Source organism: Rhinatrema bivittatum, chromosome 12, assembly GCF_901001135.1.
Source record: "Rhinatrema bivittatum chromosome 12, aRhiBiv1.1, whole genome shotgun sequence".
Classification (NCBI taxonomy): Eukaryota; Metazoa; Chordata; class Amphibia; order Gymnophiona; family Rhinatrematidae; genus Rhinatrema; species Rhinatrema bivittatum.
In genome coordinates this window covers 19641360-19658659 of record NC_042626.1, presented here as the reverse complement: position 1 = coordinate 19658659, position 17300 = coordinate 19641360, and the positions used below count along the sequence as shown (strand labels likewise).

General features: G+C 47.4%; 1 protein-coding gene across 2 annotated transcripts in view; it reads left to right on the top strand.

The window, feature by feature from the left end:
* Positions 1–14637, top strand: part of LOC115074096 (integrin alpha-D-like) — a 59976-nt gene extending 45339 nt beyond the window's left edge. For both annotated transcript variants that reach the window (XM_029573241.1, XM_029573242.1), the window contains 12 exons: positions 135–208; positions 1450–1591; positions 2224–2334; positions 3078–3157; positions 5123–5206; positions 6006–6087; positions 7207–7314; positions 8331–8414; positions 10879–10992; positions 11466–11570; positions 12518–12628; positions 13737–14637. In XM_029573241.1, the coding sequence (XP_029429101.1) occupies positions 135–208; positions 1450–1591; positions 2224–2334; positions 3078–3157; positions 5123–5206; positions 6006–6087; positions 7207–7314; positions 8331–8414; positions 10879–10992; positions 11466–11570; positions 12518–12628; positions 13737–13829 (1188 nt within the window). In that variant the 3' untranslated portion in view covers positions 13830–14637. The remainder of the gene's footprint in view (positions 1–134; positions 209–1449; positions 1592–2223; positions 2335–3077; positions 3158–5122; positions 5207–6005; positions 6088–7206; positions 7315–8330; positions 8415–10878; positions 10993–11465; positions 11571–12517; positions 12629–13736) is intronic.
* The last annotated feature ends 2663 nt before the right edge of the window (positions 14638–17300 follow it).

Below are 17300 nucleotides of genomic sequence, written 5' to 3'. Positions count from 1 at the left end.
CCATTAGGATCGGAGAGAGCTGCGCGCGCCAGAGGGTTCACGTTCGAACCTCAAACCCCCCTCCCCCCACCCGCCCTCATCTCCTAGGATGTTCCATATCCTGCTTTAAAGTTTTCTTTTCACATTTCTCCTAGTTGCCCTTCGAGAGGAACTGTGGTGCTGATAATGTTTGCAAAGACGAGCTAAAAGTATCCTTCAACTTCTCCGGGTAAGAGCGCAGTTAGAGAGTTTCTACCATCCTCGTCAGCCCAGGAGTCCAGGGGAAACCTTCTTTTCAAAAGATGTTAAAACAAATCTCCAGGGATCGTTACAGAAACATCTTGGAAAGAGTCCATGAGCTTCCAAAGAGTAACCACCCCCCTCCCCCGCCGTTGAATAAAACGTAGAGGAAACGGTAACTGGCATTTCAGGACATAGGGAGGGTAAGGCCAGAGGCTGCCTGTAACTTGCCCACGGGGACTCCAGCCTGCACTTTCAAAGGGAAACCGGGCGCACAGGTTTGCTTTGAAAATGCTTGGGCCCAATCCGCGCACAGATTAACTCTCCCAAGCTCACACCTCCTCTTTCCCCCCACCAGAACAGCTCTCCGCAGTTTGCATCGAAGCACATTCTTACTTTCCTGTGCACTGTGCCCCGGGACGTTTTCTGAAAGCCACTGACGTGGCTAAAACGCAGGTGGCATGCCTGTGGAGTGCACGTTCAGGAACCGCGGCGCCTCTTTAAGTTGCATTCCTTCATTTCCTGAGAGTTTCTGTGTCTTCAGACCGGGCAGTCCCGCTGTGTGGTGGGACCGCAGCGATGTCACAGCCCGTCTCTGACCAGTCAGCGTTTAGATGGCTGCTATGGGGTCAAATCCCAAAGGGCCGCCGAGCAGCCCGTTATCCGTTACCCGTTATAACCAGCCCGTTATCATTAGAAACGTTATCAGCCAAATCTAGCCAGTTAGGCCTTTGCTGAGAATTTTCCTAAACTTAGCCGGTTAACACTGAAAATCAGCACTGCCCAGCTAAGCCGTGAGTCCGCCACAGGAGCCGCCCTCCCCTTTTGACAGCTAAATCTGCCCACCTTGTGAATTTAGGGGGTCAAATTTTGCTGGTCAATGGGAGAAAAAAGTTTTGAAGCAGAGATTTAACTGGCTAACTCCTGAAGTCAGCCATTGCAACCTTTTGAAAATCCACCCCATTCAATTTAACGCACGCATTTTGCATATAATTTTAGTAATTTACCACCCATTTTAGAAAGAGCAGTTAACACATGTTAACCTGCCCGGTTTAACACCCTTTAGCACATAGACCTCTAAAGGTTGATTTTGGTAGCAGGGACTGTCTCTTGTGTGTGTGTTTGTATAGCAGTGCAGTGGTAGGTGGATTAATGGCGCCATCTTGTGGAGACAGAGTAGAAGGGCGGGGAAGGCTGCTGTTACTGATGCTTCTCTCTGATCTGCCGCAGGCTCTCTGTCGTCAGTGTGGGGATCACCGCCATCATTAATCTGACCATCTCTGTCCAGAACGATGGGGAAGATTCATATGACAGCTTGGTGAAGTTCTTCTACCCTTCAGGCTTGTCCTACCGCAAAGTCACTCTCCTGAGTGTAAGTGAGCAGATTTCTCCACTGTGCTGCCTGACCTTTATATACTGGCACCGTGTCCAAGGCCGAATTTAAAATTTCGGCACCCAGGGTGGTGCTCCTTTGAAGCTCTGCGCACGGTCCTAAAGCAAGCAGGAGCAGGCGCCTCTCTGCCCTGAATATTTGGTGTTTGCACCTAAATCCAGGCTTGACCATGACAGCAAACTCTGCAGCGGACCTGTGGGAAAGCTCTACGGACTTTGTTGAGTGGTGGATTTTGGCAGCTGGGCATCCTCTTTAATAAAAAGAAAAAGAAAAACATCGGTCTGTACATAAATCCATGGGTTTTAAGGAAAATCGTCATTTTTATCTGCCGACCAGTTTTGAGAGTTTTTCTCCCCTCCCCCAGATTAGCCCATCCAGGTACTTCTCCTCCTCGCCAATGGTCTCCATCTTGTCACGTTCTATCTCAAGACCCCCGCCTCTTCTTCCTCAGACAGCAGGGATGGATCACCCTCCACTCCAGAGATATCGGGAAGGAAGGAAGGAGCAGTGAGAGAGAGATTTAAAGGGGAAAGACACCTCTTGATCCCCAAAGCTGCGGTCACTGCACCTGAAACAGAGGATAGATGTGATTAACTCTTTCCTTCCCTCAGCCCGAGAAGCGAATCTTTATCAGCTGCGATGCCACCGTGAGCGCCGAGGAGGACGTGACGAGGAACAGCTCCTGCAGGATTAACCACCCCATCTTCAAGGCAGGATCCAGGGTAAGACGGAGCCGGCCCGCTATGCACCGAGACACTCGAGGCACGGCGGCAGAGAGACTGGCCCGCCCCCACCCCCCCAAACCACACGCACACAAAGACTTGCCTGATGAGCAAATATAGAGAGAGTCATTTTCAGAAGCGATTCACCAAGGTAAAAAGGACTGACGGGGGTCCGGGCGTTGCCACGCAGCATGCGCGGAGGAGCTCCCCGGGGGCAGGGTTAGGTCGGGGGAAGCCAATAAATACGCTTAGGTCTGCATTTCCACGGAAAAAAAGTTACCCACAGAGAAAGCGGGAGCAAATCTCTCATTTTCAAAGGGAACGCGTGCATGTGACCCTCCCCTCTGAGAACTGGTGCATGGCAGCCAGCGGAAAGTTCCCGTGCATTTTGCAGCCGCGCGGGCAGTGATGAACGTCGGGGCAATTTCGCCTGCGGCTGAGAGATTCCAAGGCCCCGAGGTAGATTATTTAATCGTTTTAAATTCTGCCGTATCCCCCTCGGCCAGAGAGGGAGATGGAGGGACAGACGCAGAGACAGGGAGCGCGAGAGAGAGAAACACAAGGAGAGAGATTTCTTCCAGTCTGAGTCGATGAGGAAAAAAATGTAATAAATCCGGCTCAGAGGGGAGTGAGAGGAGACAGAGAAACAGAGAGTGAGGAGGAGTGAAAGAGAGATATATGAGAGCATATTGTACACATGTGATCCTGCTTTCATCTCTCTCGTGTTGGGATTCTGTTTTCAGGCTGTTTTCGTGGCCACCTTTGATGTCGCTGCGGACGCACCCTGGGGTCAGACGTTGAAGATTAATGCCAATGTTACCAGGTGAGTGTGGGAGCCCCTTCTGCATTTTTTTCTTCAGAGGAGCAGCTGGGACATATAATCGCCCCGTGAACAAAGTGCCAGGCATGGCCTCAGCAACTTCCTTCTCCCTCGGAGGGATGCAGCCAGGGTTGCCTGCTGCTGGCGTCCCCAAGATAGTAATATACTGTGGTACAGACAGGTCTGTTTATGGGCGGCCCGTGATTTTACAGGCTCTTAGCCCATCTGGGTGCCATCCCATCTTCTGCCTGCTTTCTCTGCCGAACATTCATAGCTAAGGCTTCTCTTGCTACAAGTCGTTTATTCAAAGTCCTGCTCACAGGGAAGTCCTGGTTACAGAGCAGGCTACGGAAAATATGGAAGGGGAGAATTTTTCCTGCTTCCTCGGGCTTTCAGCTGCATCTGAAGCAGCTTCTACTGGTCTACGGTGTCATTTGCAACGAGCCGGGTGGGGAGGGGGCTGGCTCCCCATTTTGTATTCCCAGCTCTCATGTGGCCCAGCCCCTTGGCCAGGAGCTAGAGACTTCAGCTAGGTGCTGCCACCGTGCAGGGTCTGAGACAGCCCTTGCCTCCTCTCCAGGGGCAGTGAATGCTGCCTCCGCAGTATCCTACAATACCTGAATGTAGTCTGCTTTGACGTGCCAAAAAAGTGGAATATAAAAATCAAAATAAATACATATTCCGGGCCCTGGCCTGCCTGAGAAGCAGAAACTTGCAGTCTGGAATCAAACACAGGTCTCCACTAAGCCACTGGGGCGACCTTCCCCCTCCGAGCACAGCAAAATAATAAAGGGTTTACCAGCTGTTCCTGGAGAATGTTCGATTCCCAGTCATGAAATATGTTCAATGTATTTGACTTAGGAAACCTATTTTCCTGCATACTCTGTTTTAATGTAAACCGGTATGATTTGTATCTGATACAAGAATGTCGGTATATAAAAATTCAAAATAAATAAATAAATAAAATGAGCAGGCAATGGGCTAAGCAAATCGCTTATAAACCTTTAGAGCTCTAATGAAAAAGTGCAATACAGTAACGGGAAGCCAGCAAACTAGGAACCAAGTACAGGGATGCTGGGAAGGTGACAGATATTTGAGGATTAGTCAGTAAATACAGCTCAGCTGGGAGAAAGCTGAAACTTGTAAACCCGCTTTTGGTTTTCAGCTATGGCCATGGGCAGGAGGAGGTTCTCAGGCTATGGCTTTTCTTTTATTCTTTGTTTTTTTTGTTCTGATTTGCTGCCCTGGAGCAGCTGGGAAAAATCTCCAGTGACCCAGAGCAGGGTCCAAAAAACCCTTGAGAGTCTGCGTCCAGTCTGGAAACTTTCCAGGACGGGATAATAAATTCTAAACTTTCTTGCTTCCTCGTCCTCTCCTCCTCGCCTGCTGTTACCCTGGGTCTCCTCCCTGGTTGAAAGTAGCGCAGAGCTCTCACTGGGTCCTTGTGCCAGCCTGGGTGTGCGGCTGCGCCGTGAGGCAATGATTTCCTGGTAAGCACGACTGCACCATCCAGGGTCAGAGAACTCGGGGTAGGAGAATTTTTCCCTGGAAATCAGTGGGAGGAGTCTCCGTTTTCAGGCGTCTTCAGAATTTGGCACCCAAGACAAGTGCCTGTGTTTACGTCTAAAGCCAGCCCTGGCACCATCTGCTCATAGGCTGAGCTCTGAAATGTTCAGGGGGAAGTCATTGGCCCACAGTCACTGCCTCTGTAAATCAAAGTTAATTTCCTACCAAAAGAATTCAGCTGGCATTTGAGAAGCAATGGCACCATCTCCTGGACATTACATGTATTGCACCCTGTCATTTTCTTACGGATGGAATTTTGCTGTGGCATTCATTCCCTTCCAAGGAATCCCAGTCAAACCCCAGTTACTTTTAGTTCTTGCTGGTAGCAGTGGGGGGAGGGGGAGGGAGCACAATGCTTTCACAGAGAAACATATTTTTCACACTTTTTCTTTCCTTCTCTAGTGACAATCAGGACCAGCAGAATCCACAGAGTGTTCACAGCGCGGAGCTTCCCATCAAATTTGGAGTGAACCTGCTCGTAAAAGGGTGTGTGCCAGAGATAGAAGCCCAGTAAAGTATAAACCAATGGGGGGCCTGTAGGAGCCAAACAAAAGCAAAAAGCAAAGCTAAGCAAAGTACACATCGGCAATGAATAGCAGAGGAGCTGGGTGCGAGCCATCTTGTGGTCAAATAAATACTCAAATATCTTCACTACGCAAACATAAAAACACTGAAGAATAGAGGTACAAGGAAAGCACTACAATGTCACGATATGAATAACCCAACCTGGTGTCAGCCAAACACAACCATTTTATATCATCATAGTGATAATTAATTTAAAAAGATTTATGTTTGGATACAGCAAACATCTCAATGTTTTTTTGAACAAGAGACTTTGCTTGTGCATAGTTTTCTGAGTATTTTTTGCAGAGAATTATAAGGCAAAATATGGGCTGTTTTAAAATTGTAGAAGCAAACTGCTGTGCAAGCTTTAACTGTGCCTTGCGAACACGCCTTTTTGTCCGGCTACATTTTTGTGCAGGCTACCATTGGCCTGGACAAAATTTTGTTGGGGTGGGGGGAACTGACAGAGTAAGGTTTCTCCCGCTAACTGCGGACGTTAGCTGGATCAGGCATTTGAATATTGGCCTCTCAGAGACCGGACCTGTCACCTTCCTCGCACAGAACATCTATGGGGAAAATGCCTTCAGTGAATTAGACTCCTGGTGTGAATTACACACTTCACTGTCTTATAGCGAAATCCTTAATCCTGTGCAGAAAAGGAAGCAGCAAGGCTATCAATCAAGGTTTATATTCCGATTTCTCCTCTTTTTTTTCCTTAAAGAATTGAGGAAGAGTCCATTCGTTATGTGAATTTTTCAGAGAAGAATCAGGAGGAAAAGAAGCTGGTGAGACACGTGTATCAGGTAATAAGGCAGAAAGATCCTGAAAGCCACATCCCTGTGTACCGTTTACTCTCCGCAGTACATAAGAATGTAAAAAAAAAACAACAAAAAAAGATGTCTATAACCAGTAAAGGGAATAGTTCCGTGCTGAGAGTCCCAGAGGAGTGGAATAATGGGGTCACCTGGACAGATGGGGATAGATATTCATAGCTATATGGCTAAGTAACTTAGCCAGATAACACTTACTAAGTTACAAAGATATTCAGTGGCACAGCTAAACCAATGAGTATCTGTGTAGATGTTTCTGCTTAGCCAGATAAGTTGTATCTGTCTAAATTGAGGTCTTAATATCACCACTTAGCTGGATAAGTTATCTGACTTAGTGGTGCTGCCCCGATCCGCCCAGGGCCCATCCCCAAGTTAGCTGGCTGGGGACTTATCGTGGGGAGACGCACTTACTTATCAGCAGATACACTTCTAAGAGATGAGTAAGGAGAAGAATGACTTTATTATCTAATGATATTAAAAAGCAAACACCTTGAGCTTTGTAATCCATTGGCAAGCTACAGAAGCCAAATAGACCCTATACACATAGTTTTACCCACTTATAGGATGGGCAATTCTCTAAGATCCCCATTTTTGCAGTTAAAATACCCTTGTAAGCACAGAAATGGCTTTTAAAAAATTGCCCTTCAGGTAATGCTGATGGGGGTGTGTATGTGTCTGTCTGTCTGTTCAGACTCCCAGCTCATATCTCTTCAGTTTACTGCTTCTTTAACATCCACTGATTAAACATTCTCCTACTGCAGTGACCCTTGCAGGTGTCGCCCCGAAGCATGACAAGTATGCAGGCATAGTAACGCAGCAGATGATGGCAGATAAAGATCATTTAGTCCAGTTTTTCTGATTTACACTCCTACAAATTGGTCAGGCTTGACCACTTGTAGGATCTCTCTTCTTATCCGAGTCAGAGTTTGCTTTCCTCTTTGGGACCTTACCATCCTGAGCAGATGAGCATCCAAGATCCTGTTCTTAATCGGACACCTGGCCCCTCAAGTTTCTTACCACCGAGCTTTGGAACGAATCTCACCCCTGATTTGTTTATTAATCTGTGAATTAAATTGTTTTTTTCTTTGATAGGTGGAAAACCTTGGCCGGCGGAGTTTGAATGCTACAGTCACTTTTTCACTCCCAGTACGATTCGGCACTGCCCTCGTGTGGAGCGTCACTGGAGTGACTCAAGAGAAGGTAGGGGCAGAGTCGCAGAGGGAGTCGGCTTGAAGAAAGGCGTCAGTGGTTTGGGCCGAAACCCACTTCAGACTCCTGACAGTAGATTATTATTTCCACTCATCTGGTCGTAGTGTGATGCCTTTTCACATTAACCCCACAAATCCCAAAGCAGCTGCAGCAGTGCACAATGGTCTGACGAGATGCTGCCAGAAAAGGTGGGCATCTCGCACAGTGCGGTATTGCCGGTGCAGCTTGCTGGCTCCTTGCACTTGTAGGCCCAGTGCAATGCACCAGTGATAATTCTACCATTATCTCTTACTAATGAGCAAGGGGAATTACCTAAAACATGAAGAACTTCAACCCACGGACAGGAAAAAAACCCCCCATATTTACATGCTTTCTCCTCTTTCATCTAATAAGCACACATGCTGCTTCCAACACCCCAGACAGGTTATGGGCTGAAAAGAAAAATTCCTGCAGAAGATTTCACCTGAATTCTGCGAGATGCTCTTGCTTCTCAGACCACATAGGGTAGGAAACACAAACTGGAGAAAGGAGTTTCCCACTTCAACAGGAAGGAGAGCCACTCACTTGTGGTGTGCGAGACTCCGCTGTGACCTCTGATTTGAACGTGTAACCTTCCAGCTTCAAACCAAGGGTTCTGCCACTGAGCTAAAAGAGCAGGTCCCCTACAGGCTTGTCTAGCTTAGTCTGGTTGCTCACATCCATCTTCCTGTTACTCCAGCCTGACAGTAGACTTCAGTTGCAGCCCCCTCTTAAATACGACAATAGCCATCGAAAGTCCCTTGCTCACCCCCCAGTAGTGGCTGTGCAGTGAGAGGGGTGCATCAGATTGAACTCTTGTCTGACCTTACACTGCCCTCGGTCGTAATTGCTGCATTATACCAGGAGTCCTGCCCCTTAAGATGCGACTCGGTTCTATGGATAAAGCTTCCAGTTCTCTCTCTTTCCCCCACTGCCTGATAGACAGAACCCATCTCACCATCCTGTTTTCCTCCCTTTCCCCTCCTCAGGCTCAGGACATAGAGTGTAAAGAGATTGGCGAGACCACCGGATCGGGCAGTATTGTGGAGGCAACGGGCCAACAGCCGGCTCTGGTAAGATGTCTCTCCTGTGACACCTCCTTATAAGTGACTGCTTCAGCTTCCTCCTCCAGGCACAGGAGAGCTCTCTCCATCTTTTCCCTCTCAGGAGCGCTAAGGGCTTCTGGCACTGCCGTGATGTCCAATACAGGTGGGAGTAAGAGAGCGGGCATCTCGGACTCCTCCTGGCGTGACCTGCAGCCTGTACTAAGGCAGGCTTGCTGGCAGAGGTGGGCAAACTACAGGCCTGCGGGTCACGTCCGGCCCACTGGTGCTTTTAATCTGGCCTGCAGCGTTGAATTGGATCTTGGTCAACGGCGGTGAGAGCAGGAGAGCACGGCTGGAAGTTAAACACTCCTCCAATGCCACTCCTGACTTCCACGGGGGGGGGTCTCTTACTCCCCGGGCCCAAGCCCCCAGTGTGGAACAAAGTTTGCCCACCCTGCGTAGGAGGCAAGGGATCGTAAAAAGAAGCAGTAGCAGCCGCTCCATGGAAAGCGAGAAGTTGAACTGAGTGATGTGACAAACAGAATCGAGGTAGGATGTTTGCGGGAGAAGGGAATGGGGCGGGTTTCATTGGCATGGTCAGAGTATAAAGGGCGCATACTACTATGGACCGATATTTTAAATTACCTTGTTGCCAGCGGATCTCAGCCCCAATGACTGAAGACGGAGGTTTGGGTGGGGAAAGGAACAGGGGGGAAGTTTATGGGCCACGCAAAAGAAATGCTTGCTTGTAATGGATGTAATCTTTCCTTGGCTTGCTGTGCTCAAGAAACAATTGTGTGCCAAGCTTTCTGCCTTTGTTTTCCATTTAATAAACATTTTTAAACATACAAAATGGGGTGGGAGGAAGTGGAGAGTATGAATGTTGGTGGGGGGGGGGGGGAGGGGGATGAATGCAGAGAGGATGCAGGAACAGAGCCTGGAAAAGGAGATCACATACCATCGTCCCCTAAACCCGTAACACACACTCTTCTGGGTAAACTTGATGGTGTTAACTTCAGGCTGGGATAGCCCGTGTCCAGACCTCACAAGACTATGCAGAGCCGCGGTGCAGATTTGACTGGAAAGTCACCGAAAAGAAGCTGATCATGCTGAGGACCAAAATGCACGTCATCTGAAAGAAGCAGCATTGTGGGCAAAGGGCTGGTCCGGGTCTGTCTGCAACCCTGAGCTGCATGGTGCTGGCTTTCTGTAAGTCCAGTCAGCACAGGCAGCGAGCGGTTCCGTCAGCCAGGCACAGGCTAGCCGCAGCAGACACCTGATTACTGTTAGTGCTGCCATCTGGTGGTGAAGAGCTAGAATTGCCTTCTCTCACTGCCATCCTTGCTGCGGTGGCCCCAATACCAACTGAGAGCTATGCACTGTGCTCTTTTAAAAACTAAATGTATTTCTATGTGGAGTATTTTTACCCATTACCAGTGAATGCTGAATCCCCCAATGCAGAAAGTATTTTAGGGTAATAAATATTTTCAATAAACGTGTCTGCTCCAGCTTTTCAGGACAGGTTGATCCAGTCCTGCTTTTACTCACCTGCATGCAGGTACTTATAGTCTTGCTTTTTTTAGGCAATACAATAGGGAAATCAGAATAAACCCCAGCATGCAATGGGGTAAAACCAGGAGTTGGCTCAACCTGACCTGAAAAATCTGGAGCCAGTTGGCAACCCTACTCCGGCTTATCCTCCCCTCTATTGCTGGTTGAGGCTCCAAGAGCGGCAGCTAAGGTTCTGAGTTACTGGCATGATATTGCAATGCCCTTCCCTAACACAATTTGCGGTAATCCATAATTAAGTACTTATTACTTGCTTAATATGCTTTGGCATTGGTAATCAGCCCATTTACATTTTTTTTCATGTTATGTCACATGACATCTGCATTAACAGTAATGCGGACTAATGTTTATGGGATATACATTAAATCAGGCGTTCTCAACCCAGTCCTCAGGACACACCCAGCTAGTCTGGTTTTCAGTATATCCACAATAAATATGCATGAACTAGGTTTACATACAAATTCAGTGTGGATATTCTGAAAACTTGACTGGCTGGGTGTGTTCTGAGGCCTGGGTTAAATAATGCCCTCATTTAATATACATTAAGGCCTGCAGAAACCCTAATGACCCCCTCAATGCATAAAGATGCAGTTCTGCAGTCTGTACCTCCTAACTTGTCCTGGGGACCCCAGAGCTTGTCTGGCTTTCAGGATATTCTCAATGATCAGTTTGCATATGCTGGCTTACCAATGCATGCAGATTTCTCGTGCATATTCACTGTGGATATCCTGAAAACCCGACTGGCTCTGGGAACTCCTGGGCTACACTGTGGTCACAAGATGGGGACAGTTTTCCAGAAATGGCAGATGTGTCCCCTCCCCTTTCTCCCCCACCGTGGGAACACATCTCCTCTATTTTTGGAGACGGCATGCATTATCATTATTATTATTCTGGGTAAGATTCTCGCTCTTCTCTGTCCCAGGACTGCAGTGTAGCCACATGCAAGAAGATTCAATGCGACCTTCAGCCTCTCCAAAACAACACGATGCTGCAGTTTGTGCTGGAAGGGGAAGTCGGCTATGGCTGGATTCCAGAGGTGAGAGACCCGGCTGTATCCGCCCGAGCCATGAAACGTTCTACCCCGATCGCCGCAAGATGCTTTATCGTGAAATCTAAGATCCTCATTTTCAGAGCCCCTCTGGTAAAGGAAATAAGCAGATGGCATAATGGTGCTCTGATGAGATCCAGATGGAAAAGGTGATGGAGAGGGGCTGTGCACAACAGCTCCCTGATGAGAACCAGATGAAATAAGAGAATCTGTGCCTGAAGATGACTCCCTGATGAAATCCAAATGAGAGAGGAAATAGGTTGTGCCTGATGACTCCCTGAGGAGAGTCAGATGTAGCCATTTGACCAAAGGAAAGGCAAACCTGGTCCTGGTTTTAATAAGTGAGGTGTGTGGTGGTGGGGGATGTGGGGGATGATGAATAATTTGGAGGAGAGGTACAATAGGAATCAGAGCACCCATCCACGCCACTGGGGTCATCTCTCGCTTTCTCCATGTTACAGACAAAGCAGAAGAAGCTTTCCCTGCTCAGCTCAGCCGAGATCGGTTACAGTGGCTCGATGTACATCCACATCTTCCCACAGAGCGAGAGGTTCCTCAGGACCAGCGTAAGTGCACGGGCAGTCGCATGACGAGATGAGAGCTCTGCCTCCTTTTCAAACGCCTCTTTTCTACGTAGCGGTTAGGGGGTAATTTTCAAAGCCGTTTTATCGTGCGTAAACGTCTGTGCTAAAATAGCCCGGGACTCTGCACGTAAAAGCACGCGGGGAACCCTGTTCCATATGTACTTTTATTCAAACTGCAGAGAGACTTTCTGGAGGAGGCAGAGTTGGAATATATGCGTGTAATTTTCGATTTTAAAAAGTAAGACGTCTATATTCAGTACCACTTAGCCGGCTATGTGCCGCCATTTCAGTATTTGGGCACGGCTGGTGGCTGCCAGTTAACTATTTATCTAGTTAAACAGTTAACCTGAATGATGGGCAGGATGGGGGCATTCTGGGATGGAGATACTTATCCTGCTTAGCCAGATAAGTGTCGATATTTAAGGAGGATCTCGGTACTGAAACCCTTATTATTGTCTCTACGCACTATCAGACACGGTTTCGAGAGCAGCTTTATGTACACAATGATTCTTTTAGACGCATTTGCTGTCTTACCTTAAATCATCAAAATTTTGTTGCGCTGCCTTCGAGATCTGGCAGCAGCGGCCACCCTGCTAAAATGGTTTCAGTCCTATTTAATGGATCAAAGCCAAGTAGAAATTGATTCTAGTGAATGATCCTGGTATCCTGTTATTACTGGAGTTCCACAGGGGTTGGAGCGCCCAGTCCCTTCCTTTAATGTTTGCTTGGCGCCACAGTGTGGAGTTAACTATAAAGTATACGCGAATGATTTATTATTCCCATGCGTACAAGTTAATCAGCGGCATTGTCCCCCTGGGACCCCAGGGCGAAACAGGAAGGATAGGACAGAAGGTTAAGGCCCTGTGTTACACGGTCGCATGCTGATGTAGGATGCACTCACTCTCTCTCTCTCTCTCTGTGCTCCACAGATAGCAACATCGGTGGAGGTGTACGAGGAATATAACTACCTGCCTGTTGTGATTGGCAGCAGCGTGGGTGGTCTGGTGCTGCTGGCGCTCATCACCGCCGCGCTGTACAAGGTGAGATTGAGCTGGCGAATTCTGCACCCCTCACTGATCCGTGCGGCTGCTCTCAGACAAAGGTGTTCAGCAAGAGTGACGTTGGTCACATTTGCACAATCTGCTTGATATATAAAGAAAAAAAACCAAAACAGATGCAAAACGGTGGGACATATGAGTATATGCACAGGGCTTTCAAATAATCCCCAACCATGACTGTCCCTTGTTACTCCTGGCATATTACCTGCGTGGTGGTAGGTCACTACAGCTGAGCACTCTTTAAAATTCATGGTAGTCTGCGCTTTAGCTTCCAGGTCTGATTACTCACTCTCAGTACTATCAGTCTGCAACCCCCAACCATGAATTTCTCAGTACTGTTCCTGGCTAGAACTCAAGTCATACTCTGCAGCCTCTGTCACCGTCCTCAGTGCTGTTCCCTGCCGGAGCTCACCAGATGCATCCTGCACCCTTTCTCTGCCACTCTCCTCAGTACTGTTCCCTTTTATAGCTCACTAAATACATCCTATAGCCTCTCTCTCTGTCCTCAGTACCATTCCCTACCAGAGCTCACCTAATAGATCCTGTGCCCTCTCTCTAGCCTCAGTACTGCCCCTGCTAAAGCTTGTAAAATACGCCCTGCGACCGCCATCTGTCACTGTCCTCGGTGCTGTTTCCTGCCACGGGTCTGAAAATCCACACTGCAGCCTATGCTTTACGGTGTGCGCTCTGATATTCCGATTTGAGTTACTGCGCTGTACTCTGATCCTGTGCGATACATCCTATGCTGCACGCTGATCGTGCCCTCTGTGACCCATGCTGCATTCTTATCCTAAACTGTGTGTTGCAGCCTGTGCTGTACTGCGATACTGTGGCAGCAGTGTCTCATGGGTACCCTTGTCAAGAATGAACCTCAGTCAGAAGCCAGGGCATGATGATAAGATCTCAGCCTCTCAATGCTCTTCTTAATATTTCCATAGAGCCAAACAGCGAGCCGCCCTTTGTAGTTCACAGGGTGTAACCTCTGCAGCCAACATATTGTGGTGCCTTGCGATAATTCCTGTGCTGTACTGTGACCTGTGCTGTGTGACACATGCTGAACTCTGATCCTGTCCTGTATTGTCGTTGACAGCTGGGATTCTTCAAACGGCAGTACAAGCAGATGTTGACAGATGAGAATCAGATGAGCCCTGACGGCGCTGCAGCAGCTCCCCCTACTAAGTAATCCACGTAATCTAGAAGCATGAGGGGAGGGGGATGAAGGCACCTCATCTTGCACCCCCCCCCCAAGGAATTTTTAATCTAAAATATATAACGCAAGCTCCCAACACCCAAAGAAGCTTTTCAGTTATGCTTCTCTGTACATCAGAGCTTGCAATGTAGGTACAAGAAGAAATGTACTGGAACAGTCTGTAGCAAGTCAAATTCACTTTATCCACTGCCAGGCTGTGTCATTATTTCCAATTTTAATAGCTAATTATATTATTAGAAAACTCTTAATACAATGGTATGTCTGTTGGTCTGCTTATCAAGTCAACTATTAGTAATTCATCCCACCTATACAATTACTACTATTAACCAAGAAAACTGTAAGTAATCAAATATCATCATCATATTTATAATAATATGCTTGGGGACTCTGCCATTTCATTCCAGCAGTGGCCACAAAGTGGAAATATGCTTTATTCTTAAAGATGATACTGACACCTTGTGACCACTGCTGGTACTGCAGCCAGACACATTTCCCACACAGACACAAGGGGCATGCAAGGAAATGTGAATGTGCACGTGGCGTCTGCTAGCACAGAGATGGTGTTGGCAACTGGTGAAAGCCGCAGAGCCAAAGACCTGTGCAGCTGTTGTGCACTGCCTCAGTGGGCTCCAATGGCAGCCGGGCCCACACTCACGGTGAGAACATAAGAACATGCCACACCGGGTCAGACCAAGGGTCCATCAAGCCCAGCATCCTGTTTCCAACAGTGGCCAATCCAGGCCATAAGAACCTGGCAATTACCCAAACACTAAGAAGATCCCATGCTACTGATACAATTAATAGCAGTGGCTATTCCCTAAGTAAAATTGATTAATAGCCATTAATGGACTTCTCCTCCAAGAACTTATCCAAACCTTTTTTGAACCCAGCTACACTAACTGCACTAACCACATCCTCTGGCAACAAATTCCAGAGCTTAATTGGGCATTGAATGATAAAGAATTTTCTCCAATTAGTTTTAAATGTGCTACTTGCTAACTTCATAGAGTGCCCCCTAGTCCTTCTATTATCCAAAAGTGTAAATAACAGATTCACATCTACTCGTTCAAGACCTCTTATGATTTTAAAGACCTCTATCATATCCCCCCTCAACCGTCTCTTCTCCAAGCTGAACAGCCCTAACCTCTTCAGCCTTTCCTCATAGGGGAGCTGTTCCATCCCCTTTATCATTTTGGTCGCCCTTCTCTGTACCTTCTCCATCGCAATTATATCTTTTTTGAGATGCGGCAACCAAAATTGATCAATGGCAAGGCAGGAGGCTGAACATGCAGCATGGACAATGCCACCAACCAGGTTGAAGTGGCAAAGGGCACAGGTCGCCCTTGTGCTAGCAGCTGTGGTTACGTGTCCTAAAAGAACCCCCTCCCCCCCCCCCCTGCCAAGGTTTCAGGTCAGGGCCAGCAGTGACCGCCACCTTCCATTCCAGCTGCAACAGAGAAAAAGAAGCAAGCTGAGGAAGTTCCGGGTCTGTGACCTGGCAGGAAATCGCCACCGGGTAAGAGTGAGGGAGAAGAGGGGTAAAGGGAAGAGGAGAGAGGAATGCTGACACGACCATGGGGGGGTTTGGAGGGCCTGGAGAGCTCCGCCCCCCCCCAGCATGATGAGCACAGCATCTTCCCTGGAAATCACACTGGCTCTCAGCTCGGACACGTAATAACGGTGTCCAGCTCAGGTCCTCACAGGGAGGTCTCCTGGATAGTCCATCAGTACAGCAAGGGCCTTTGTCTTTTCAGCTGCAGCCCCCATCTTCCGGAGCTCCTTACCCGAGGTATTGTGCTTGTCAGACAGCTTGAAAACTTTAAAGTTTTTGTTAACAAAGACATTTTTGTTTAAGCAAGCATATTGTTAATTCTGTCAGGAAGTCAGATGATTGAGACCAGAGCAGCCTGACGGTTCGATGCAGTGATGTATGTATTGTTGTGGTTTTATTCTGTGCATTTTGAATTTTTATGACTGTTTGTTTTTTTTGTACATCGCTTAGATTCATGTTAAGCGATCCACAAATTGTAATAAAGATAAAGATGACTAGCAGTTAGTACACATGTGCACTTTACTGATATTTTCCCTGGACAATCTAATTATCAATGTAATATTTGAGAAAATCTAAAACTAACTCTATTTATCTCTATCCTGTGAACTTCAAGGCAGTTCAGGGCCACAGGTTCTGCACCACCTCCATCTGCTGGAGACAGAGAAATAGTGGAGAGATGCAGGTGGCACATCAGATTAAGAGGGGGTGCCCTTCAAGTTTTTCTCTGTCTCCATCTGCTGGAAGGGAGGCAAAACCCAGCAGTCTGGGCTGATCCAGGTACTTACAGGGAAAGAAGTTTATTTTTTTCAACATAAATCCTGATTATTGTGTCTTGCCCTATCTCTGTCCCTGCAAAAGTCCATATTGGGGGAAAAGCCAAACTTTGTGCTGTGAAATTCTGTCCAAAATAAAGTGAAAGAACTTTCTTCCAGTGTTGGTGTCTGCAATTGTCTGCAAAGATGTTTCTTATACAATAACAGTAAGAGTGTTAGCTTCTGGGAAAGCGCACAGTTGCTTTCTTTTTTTGGTTTCATTTCTGAAGGTACAATAGAAAAGGAAAGAATTTCTGCGAAAGGATGTCAGTGATAGTATAAAACTGGCAGCCGTCCCCTGTCATAGGCCAGGCACCTTCCTCCCAGCTTCCTGGGGCTCCGGTTCAGGGCCAGAGAATCAAATGCCAATTTTTAGCTGTTAATGTGGGGGGTTTTTTGTTGTTTATTTTTTATGTAATCTGCCTAGCACAGCTGGTCTGATGTAGGTGGAACAGAAGAATTTTAAATAAATTAACAGCCACCCAAAACAGAAACATAGAACGAGAGCTCTCTCGCTCTCTGAATATTTGCAAGAGAAGGGACATCTTCTAACTCACGCTGTTGGGTGATGATCTTTGGGAAGTAGATAACACAGCCAAACATTCAAGGGTACATTTTTAATAAGGCGACTAGCAGACAAGGTTTGTGCATACTTCAGCCTGCACAAATCAACCTGAACATAAGAAAATGCCATACTGGGTCAGACCAAGGGTCCATCAAGCCCAGCATCCTGCTTCCAACAGTGGCCAATCCAGGACATAAGAACCTGGCAAGTACCCAGGTTCTTGGGTACTTAAACACAAATTACAAGCACAGCTTGTGTTTGAAGGTCGGGTTGCTGGGCACATTAAAATGAAAATCCGTGCACGCATTTGTTACCAGTTAAATGCATACACGTAGTCTCCCAGGCCAGTCATGACCCCAACCCTGGAACACGTCTTTTCACTGTGGCTTTGTGAGAGGACGGGGAAACTTAAGCCGTTCTACCCATTAGATCTTAACTAAGGCTTTGAAGACTGACCCTTCAGAGCACAACCATTACAAAAAGTAATTTGTGCGTCTAAATAGCAACTTATGTGC